The sequence below is a fragment of the Drosophila suzukii genome, chromosome 3, assembly GCF_043229965.1.
Source record: "Drosophila suzukii chromosome 3, CBGP_Dsuzu_IsoJpt1.0, whole genome shotgun sequence".
Taxonomy (NCBI): Eukaryota; Metazoa; Arthropoda; class Insecta; order Diptera; family Drosophilidae; genus Drosophila; species Drosophila suzukii.
This window is the reverse complement of record NC_092082.1, coordinates 22,283,627-22,293,576: the sequence shown is the minus strand read 5'-3', so window position 1 is coordinate 22,293,576 and position 9,950 is coordinate 22,283,627. Positions and strand designations below refer to the sequence as shown.

The 9,950-nt window shown below is 46.3% G+C and overlaps 1 protein-coding gene across 1 annotated transcript; it reads left to right on the top strand.

The window, feature by feature from the left end:
* The first annotated feature begins 1,871 nt into the window (after window positions 1–1,871).
* Window positions 1,872–9,497, top strand: Toll-6 (Toll-like receptor 6). Its single transcript, XM_017087336.4, has one exon. It carries the CDS (start codon window positions 2,392–2,394, stop codon window positions 6,946–6,948), a length of 4,557 nt encoding a protein of 1,518 aa, XP_016942825.3. The 5' UTR covers window positions 1,872–2,391; the 3' UTR covers window positions 6,949–9,497.
* The last annotated feature ends 453 nt before the right edge of the window (window positions 9,498–9,950 follow it).

The window sequence follows — 9,950 nt, the reverse complement described above, 5'->3', positions numbered from 1 at the left end:
AGGTAAGCCTAAGTAATTGATTACCCTTCGGCCTAAGCCATAGACTATACGGTTATACAAAAAATGAGTTCCATTTTTTCAAAATTAGAATTCCATATCCCTTATTATTATTAAAATTCCATTTCTTAATATATCTTATTTAAATCCGTTAAGTGGTTAAAATATAGTTCTAGATTTCCCTGTGTCCTTATCTAGAGACACATCGGTTAGAGGAAAAAGTATTTCAAGAAAATTAAAATAGAAATAAATGTTTAATAAAAACTAAGATTCCATGTGACTTCTTAATATTACATTTTCATATTTTAAAATATTTTATTTAAGACATTTAAGAGCTAGAAATAGTCAAATTGCAAAAGTTTTTCACCGTGCTGGAGGCTTATTAGACTTGGCTGCTGTTCGTGGCGCTGCTGCTGGTGATATAATTTTAATAACTTACATAATATATTCTTTTGTGTGGCCAAGCCACATAATTGTTAGAAACATTAGGCAAATCATTAGCCCAGCACGAAAAGTGGGAGGCAGGCGCTCTGTTGGCTGACGCAATTTGGCAGAAATGTTTTTGTGTTTGCCTTTAGTGGCGACAAAAATATCTTCACCCACATAGTCAAGGATATGGGAAAACTTTCGAGGCAGCTAAGGAAAATTACCCACAGATAAAGTGTCCAAGGCAGCTGTTTTCCTTTGGAATTAGTCATGAAAGACGTGGAGTTTATCAAGGTTACTATGCCGTGGCAATCGCTTTGGAATTTGTTGGCGGTGATCCATCAATATTTTTGCTTTCACCCAAATATTGAACAATCAAAATAAAGCAAGGCAGAGGTTAACCAAATAAGGAACAATGGAGGGTCTCCTTTATAAATTAACCCTTGGAAGAATTGCTTGATGGATTGATTCACTCTAAGAAAGATCTTCGTTTACACAAAGAAAGAGCAGGAGGATTTATTACAAATATAAATGTGGGATAGGTGAGAAGCAAATTATAAAGATTATATATAAGGTCTTTGTACAACTTTTGTTAAGCAGCCATATATATCCTAGTTCCACCTAATCGAGTCTAGCTAAAACCAGCCACAACTTCCTTTTTTGGGTTTCCAAGCCAAGTCCTGATCCCAAATCCCCGCACATACTGCGCCCAACCAAACCCCATAATGCTGGCCATAATCATTACCATTAACCTGATGGGGAAGACAGTTTTTTGCTGCTTTGGTGGGCGAAAAAGAAGTCATGAAACCACAGGAATTGCTACATGAGGCGCAAACAAAACAGTTTAATTAAAATTATTATTGTAATTTAATGGAATGTGAGGAATTATTATTTTTATATGGGCCCATGGAACAGGAGCAAAAACAGCCAGCAAAGGACCTCCGACGCACACACACACAAACGTACACACACACATGGCATAAAAATAAATTACGTTTGTATGAAGATTGGCGCTGGCCCATGCACATCATATATTTTCATTATCAAAACAGAGACAGCTCCGAAGTCGCCGGTTGGCGGCGGGGGGTACGGGGATCTATCTCCGAATCGGCGGCAAAAAATAAAGGATATACGAAATACGGAATACGAAAAAGCAAAGAAAATACGAACGAACGCCAGCTGTTTGATGCGATTAGATGGAGAGAAAGAAAAACATTTTCCAGCATCCGTTCCGAGGCAGAGCGAATTTCCCTTTGGTCACGCTCTCCGAGAACTCTGTGAACTCCGAGAATTTCCCGCCTGTGCAGAGCCTGTCGGCTGCTCTTCGGCGCTTTTCCAGCGACGCTCGGCTCGCCTTCGGCTTTTCGGATTTTCGGGGTTTCGAGTTCGGGGACGACTCTCCATTTAAAAGAGAGGTTGCGCACGTTGCGGCAGTCAGTCGAAAATCAGCCAACGTGCGCGTTACATTACGAACCGGAAAATCGACGCTGCACCACTCAAGTTTCCCACACACCAACACACACACACACACACATGCCCGTGGAAAAGTGGGCTCAGTCGAATATTATAGAAAAAGTGATAATAGAATTCGCGCCCGCAGCTAAATTGAAATTCATCAAAGGTTCCTACAACGCGACGTGTAATAAACAAAACCCCTCGAAAAGCGAGAAAATTGAAAACCCAAAGCGAGTAGTCGAATTTGAATATAAAAACCCGAAAAATGTGCCGGTTGTAAGAGAGAAGAAAGCACGGAGAGCATAATTAACTAAAGAATTCGGTTGGGAAATAAGGAAAATCTGGCTTGAAGTAGAGGGAGCACAGAAGCCGAATATGCCGAATATGTGCGCAGACTTTTCTTTGGCCAGCCAGTGGAATTGATTTTCTTTTCGTTTCTCCCGACATCTGTCCCCTCGCCCCCCGCGAAGAAACCCCCTTTTCTGGTGTCTCCAAGCCGAGATAATCGCCAAAATGATCTACTACATGCTGCTCCTACTGCCCGTTGTCCTGGCCCAGGATCAGCAGCACACCACGGAATCGCTGTCCAGCAAGCACCAGCAGTTGTCGCACTCGAACGCGATAATGGGCGAGGCCGGGGTCTCCAACTCGCAGCTGATGCAGCCCCCGATCCCGGCGAGAACCCTGCGACCCCTGACCTCGGGCGCCGGGGGCGACCCCTCGCTGTACGACGCCCCCGACGACTGCCACTTCATGCCGGCTGGGGGCCTGGACCAGCCGGAAATAGCCCTCACCTGCAACCTACGGACCGTGAACAGCGAGTTCGACACCACCAACTTCAGTGTGATTCCCGCGGAGCACACGGTGGCCCTGCACATCCTGTGCAACGACGAGATCATGGCCAAGAGCCGCCTGGAGGCCCAGTCCTTTGCCCACTTGGCCCGGCTCCAGCAGCTGTCCATCCAGTACTGCAAGCTGGGTCGCCTGGGCCGCCAGGTCCTGGATGGCCTGGAGCAGCTGCGGAACCTGACCCTGCGGACCCACAACATCCTGTGGCCCGCCCTGAACTTCGAGATTGAGGCGGACGCCTTCCTCGTGACCCGCAGATTGGAGCGCCTCGACCTCAGTTCGAACAACATCTGGTCGCTGCCGGACAACATATTCTGCACCCTGTCCGAGCTGTCGGCCCTGAACATGAGCGAGAACCGCCTGCAGGATGTCAACGAGTTGGGCTTCCGGGACCGCAGCAAGGAGCCAGCCAGTGCTCCTGGCACTGCCTCCACCGAATCCTCCTCCACAACCGAATCGGCCAGGAAAAGCAGCAGTGTCAGCTGCTCCCTGGACTTGGAGTACCTGGATGTGAGCCACAATGACTTCGTGGTGCTGCCGGCCAATGGTTTTGGCACTCTGAGGAGACTGCGTGTCCTGTCGGTCAACAACAATGGCATCTCCATGATAGCCGACAAGGCTCTGAGTGGTCTGAAGAACCTGCAGGTCCTCAACTTGAGTTCCAATAAAATTGTAGCCCTGCCCACTGAGCTCTTTGCCGAGCAGGCCAAGATTATCCAGGAGGTGTATCTGCAGAACAACTCCATAAGTGTGCTGAACCCCCAGCTCTTCTCTAATCTCGACCAGCTGCAGGCCCTGGATCTCTCGATGAACCAGATAACCTCCACGTGGATCGACAAAAACACCTTTGTGGGCCTGATACGGTTGGTGCTGCTCAACCTGTCCCACAACAAGCTGACCAAGCTGGAGCCAGAGATCTTCAGTGACCTGTACACTCTGCAGATCCTGAATCTGCGCCACAATCAGCTGGAGAACATAGCTGCCGACACCTTCGCCCCGATGAACAATCTGCACACGCTGCTGCTGTCCCACAACAAACTGAAGTATCTGGATGCATATGCCCTGAACGGACTGTATGTACTGTCGCTGCTCTCGCTGGACAACAATGCCCTGATTGGCGTGCATCCGGATGCCTTCCGGAACTGCAGTGCCCTGCAGGACCTCAATTTGAATGGCAATCAGCTGAAGACCGTGCCGCTGGCCCTCAGGAATATGCGGCATCTGAGGACCGTGGATCTGGGCGAGAACATGATTACCGTGATGGAGGACAGTGCCTTCAAGGGTCTGGGAAATCTCTACGGCCTGCGCTTGATTGGCAACTATCTGGAGAACATCACAATGAACACTTTCAAGGATCTGCCCAGTCTGCAGATCCTGAATCTGGCCAGAAATCGCATTGCGGTAGTGGAACCAGGAGCCTTCGAGATGACCTCCAGTATTCAGGCTGTTCGGTTGGATGGCAATGAGTTAAGTGACATCAATGGGTTGTTCAGCAATATGCCCTCCCTCCTCTGGCTGAACATCTCCGATAATCGCCTGGAATCCTTCGATTACGGCCATGTTCCCTCCACTCTGCAATGGCTGGATCTGCACAAGAACCGCCTGAGTTCCCTGTCCAACCGATTTGGTCTGGATGCCGAACTGAAACTGCAGACTCTGGATGTGAGTTTCAACCAGCTGCAGCGCATTGGACCCAATTCCATACCGAACTCCATAGAACTGCTGTTCCTGAACGACAACCTGATAACCACAGTGGATCCAGATACCTTCATGCACAAGATCAACCTGACGAGGGTGGATCTGTATGCGAATCAAATAACCACCCTGGATATTAAGTCCCTGAGGATTCTGCCAGTTTGGGAACATAGGCCATTGCCAGAGTTCTATATCGGGGGGAATCCCTTTACCTGCGACTGCAACATCGATTGGCTGCAGAAGATAAACCACATTACCTCGCGTCAGTACCCCAGGATAATGGATCTGGAGACCATATACTGCAAGTTGCTGAATAACCGGGAAAGGGCTTACATACCTCTAATTGAAGCTGAACCCAAGCACTTTCTGTGCACCTATAAGACTCACTGCTTCGCCGTCTGCCACTGCTGTGAGTTCGATGCCTGCGACTGCGAGATGACCTGCCCCACGAACTGCACCTGCTTCCATGACCAGACATGGTCCACCAACATCGTCGAGTGCTCGGGAGCAGCCTACTCCGAGATGCCGCGGCGAGTGCCCATGGACACCACAGAGCTGTATATAGATGGGAATAACTTTGTGGAGCTGGCGGGGCACTCCTTCCTGGGTCGCAAGAACCTGGCCGTGCTCTATGCCAACAACTCCAATGTGGCCCACATATACAACACCACCTTCAGCGGCCTCAAGCGCCTGTTGATCCTGCACCTGGAGGACAACCACATAGTCAGCCTGGAGGGCAACGAGTTCCACAATCTGGAGAACCTGCGGGAGCTCTACCTGCAGTCCAACAAGATAGCCAGCATAGCCAACGGCAGCTTCCAGATGCTGAGGAAGCTGGAGGTCCTGCGACTGGACGGCAATCGCCTGATGCACTTCGAGGTCTGGCAGCTGAGCGCCAATCCCTACCTGGTGGAGATCAGCCTGGCGGACAACCAGTGGAGCTGCGAGTGCGGCTACCTGGCGCGGTTCCGCAACTACCTGGGCCAGAGCTCCGAGAAGATCATCGACGCCTCCCGGGTGAGCTGCATCTACAACAATGCCACCAGTGTGCTGCGGGAGAAGAACGGCACCAAGTGCACCCTCCGGGACGGAGTGGCCCACTACATGCACACCAACGAGATCGAGGGCCTGCTGCCCCTGCTCCTGGTGGCCACCTGCGCCTTCGTGGCCTTCTTCGGCCTGATCTTTGGACTCTTCTGCTACCGCCACGAGCTGAAGATGTGGGCCCACTCCACCAGCTGCCTGATGAACTTCTGCTACAAGTCGCCCCGCTTCGTGGACCAGCTGGACAAGGAGCGGCCAAACGACGCCTACTTCGCGTACAGCCTGCAGGACGAGCACTTCGTCAACCAGATCCTGGCCCAGACCCTGGAGAACGACATTGGCTACCGGCTGTGCCTGAACTACAGGGACGTGAACATCAACGCCTACATCACGGACGCCCTGATAGAGGCCGCCGAGAGTGCCAAGCAGTTCGTCCTGGTGCTGTCCAAGAACTTCCTGTACAACGAGTGGAGTCGCTTCGAGTACAAGAGCGCCCTGCACGAGCTGGTGAAGCGCAGGAAGCGGGTGGTCTTCATCCTGTACGGGGACCTGCCACAGCGGGACATCGACATGGACATGCGGCACTACCTGCGGACGAGCACCTGCATCGAGTGGGACGACAAGAAGTTCTGGCAGAAGCTGCGACTGGCCCTGCCCCTGCCGAATGGTCGGGGCAACAATAACAAGAGGGTGGTGTCCGGCTGCCTCTCGGCCAGAACCACCTCGGTGAACATGTACGCCACGAGTCATGAGTATCAGGCGGGAAATGGTGGGGTGATACCTCCGCCCAGTGCCCGCTATGCGGAGTGTGGCAGCAACAACTATGCCACCATCAACGAGTGTGGGGCCGCGGGAGGAGCAGCTGGGGCAGCCAGTCGGGGATACAAGCCCATACCCACTTCCGCATCCGCCGCGGCGGCCGCCTGCAAGTTCAACACGATGAACCAGCTGTCCAAGAAGCAGCAGCGGGACCTGAGTGGCATGGCCAAGACCCTGGAGCACCAGCACCACCACGGCCACCAGGCCAACCGCAGGAGCCAGCACGAGTACGCGGTGCCCAGCTACCTGCCCAGTGCTGCCCCGGCCTACGACAGTGTGGACTATGCCAAGCAGCAGATCCGCAGTAATGCCAACTGCGAGTGCGTCACCCTGGGCACCGGCAAGAGGGGTCAGGGAGTCAAGGGGCCCGCCTCCGTGCTGCCCTCCAGCTTCAGCTCGAACTTCGTGGCCCCAGGCGGAGCCCAGTACAACTGCAAAAAGTCCTGCAACTGCATCGGCGACGAGGACCTGCTCTGCTCCTGCGGCGGCGGAGGCGGGGGCATAGGGGTCAACCTCCTGGAGAGCGGCACCCAGAGCAGCGTCACCATGAGCAGCAGCAGCAACAACAGCCGGCAGCCCGAGCTCACCCACTACGAGTCCAACTTGAGCCTGAACGACGACGAGGACGAGGATCAGGATCAGCAGAAGAACCTGTGGGCGTAACGGGGTTAAGTCTAGGGGTTAGTTAAAGAAAACAACAGCAGGAGACAGACTGCGCAACCAGTGAATTTATAAAAATTAAAGGAAACCCTAAACTAAACATTAACTATAAATACGAAGAGTGGCAGGCAGTTAGCATACTTTTTGGGATGGTTCAAACAGACTGATACTTTTAGTTCTTCGAATAAATGAAAATTGATAACCCTGTAAATAGAGCCAGAGGAGAAAACAACTATATGAGATTTCAATAATTTAGCAACCATTGTAAAAAGACACAAAGCGGTTTTTACATAAGGGCCTGTACATAATTATAAATATATTACGATCCTTAATTTATTTAATATTACATAGCTACGACAAATATAAGAAAAACCATGTTGAATGAAAATAAATGTGTGAGAAGCAAACAAAACGATGAAAAAATCCCAATCATTTTCCGCTTTCCCAGACTGTTCCACCCGCCCCCTCCGACATCATCAGATAGCCAGGAAAATTAATTAGCATGTAAGGAAGTTGTACGATAAACATCAAACAATGCCATTGGTAAACATGCAAAGGAGCAGAAACAGAGCGAAAATTCGCACCCACAGAGCGCGTGAAAAATGCAGCAAACAATAAAAAGTCATAATAATAACTGCGATGAAAACACACACACACAGAGAGAATAAATACGCGTAATAATAATATTAATAGCTGACACTCAACGAATTGAAAATAAAATTATAGTAAATCATATCCCCCTCTCACGCCAACTTTCGCATATAGTCGCCCTGAAAATGCGATAATGATGAGCCGCCCGATGAAGCTGCCGTTGATAACAATTAAGCTCCCAAACGAAACCCGATCGGAAAATATGAACAAAACGCGTGCAGTTTCGGACTTAATGGTTTCGTATTTTTTCATTTAAATAACATCGGTAGGATTCCGCACAAAAAGCAGGCTTGGCTAGTCGATTTATAGGAATGTCTGCAAAGCAATTACAATTTACAACGACTTTTCCATTATTTCCTTTTCAAATTAAAACGTTTTTTCACCACATCCCGTTTTGTATGCGTCCCTTTGATTAAAAATGAACATCGTAATTTTTACTAAAAATAAATATTGGTTTTAGACTTGCTGAAAAAAGTTCACATGATATTTTAATCATTGATTTTTTGTCCATTAATATCAAATTACAAAGTTACTTAATAAAAATATTAGATGACCAGTCAACTTATCTTTTATCCACATCAATCCATGTTTCCTACCTTCCAAAATTCCAAGAGAGTATTTACTATTTAAGCAATTTAATTTTTAATTTGATTACTTATCCGCGTGCTACATCCGCATCCGCATTCGCATCAATTGGTTAAGGAAACTGTCAGAACAAGGAAAATAACACAGAACAAACAATCAATTGAGCATACTTTCAGGCTTTTTTTGCCGAATGTTGTTCGCTGCCCATACAAAGCGTTTAATGAAATTATTTAATGGCATGCCATTAAAATAACAAAAGAGCAAATAAGAACAACAGAAGCGAATTGATTGAAGGGGGAAATCGGCAGCCATAATCGGGATGGGAGCATTATTATTATTTTACATTTTTTTTCGTTATGCAAACAACAAATACAACATACATGAATAAATAATATTTTCGCATGTCTGCCCGCGAAATGTACATATATAAATACTTATATAAATGTATACAATAAATAAGAAGTTTCATGAACTAAATACAACAAACATTGATCCCAGATGAATTTATTAAAAACACTAAAAACACAAAAAACAACAGCAAAGCAAATGGCCTAAATCGATTGAGATACTACTAATAAATATTTACTAAGCATTATAATTATAAACTACACACTGGACAAGCTGCAAAACAGATGTACTTCAAATTTCGTTTGGTCTTAGTTTTGTACAGAAACCGTCGAAAATTCCCCGCAAAACCAAAATAATGAAAAGTTACTCGCAAAAGTTTTAGATAAATTTAATAAGCAAGAACATCCGATGGTAATAAATTACCACTCGAAATAAAATTTCACTTAAAACCAATTAAACCCAATTTTAAATCTCCATTTTATAGAATTCACAAGACGAAAAACAAAATATTACATTTTAAAGTTTGAACATTTCAAATCACGTTTACTCATTTTTAAACACATTTCATTCCCGATCACTCACTCAAAAACAATTGCAACGATGTTAGACCAGCAGAAAAAGTGACAGATTACCGATAAATATGAATAAAATACTTTATAAGATTTTTGTGTTCCTAAATGCCACTTATGCAAATTAATGTCGATTTCCATGTATACATTAATATATACGAAATATTATACCGAGGCAGAAAAATACGTGAAAACGTATTTCTCAATTGACAATTTTTGTTTAAAATGAACATGGCCCATTATTTAGTGTGTAAGTGGAAATTTATTTTAAATAATCGCAAAACTAACTGAACAAGCGAACGATGAAAGACGAAAAATAGACTTAATGAAGTCAAAAAAAGAAACAAAACAATATGAAGTCAAGCAACAATAATAAACAAATTTATTTCAAAAATTGAAGTCCTCAAAAGCGTTTTCTTTTGGGAGTGGAAATAGGAACTTTATTCCATAATGCGAAAAAAGTAAGAGATTTTAGTTTGTTGGTTTATTAAACAAATTAACGCATACAAACTATTTTTAATAGAATGAGATTTAGGGGCTTTAGTTAATTAAATTATTACCACATTCAATAAGTATTTTGCGTTTTCGATTTGTTGACCATAAAGTGAAATCGAATCAAATCTTTTATCTGTGGTAGTTTCCATTATTAATCATATACGCGGATGAGATGGTCATCAGCACTATAATAATAATAAACCCCCGATAACTGAACCCCTGCACAAATGAAGTCTGCTCTCTGTCTGCGAGTCGCTTTGTGTCTGTGTGGCGAGTGTGTTTGAATGCACTTTGAGTGCATTTCGCGTGCCACTTGATGCAACCGCAAGCAATTCATATTCATATGAAAAGTGCTCA

Excerpts from the sequence above, each read along its gene's own strand:
- Toll-6 (XM_017087336.4), top strand. The coding sequence starts at position 2,392 with ATGATCTACTACATGCTGCTCCTACTGCCCGTTGTCCTGGCCCAGGAT.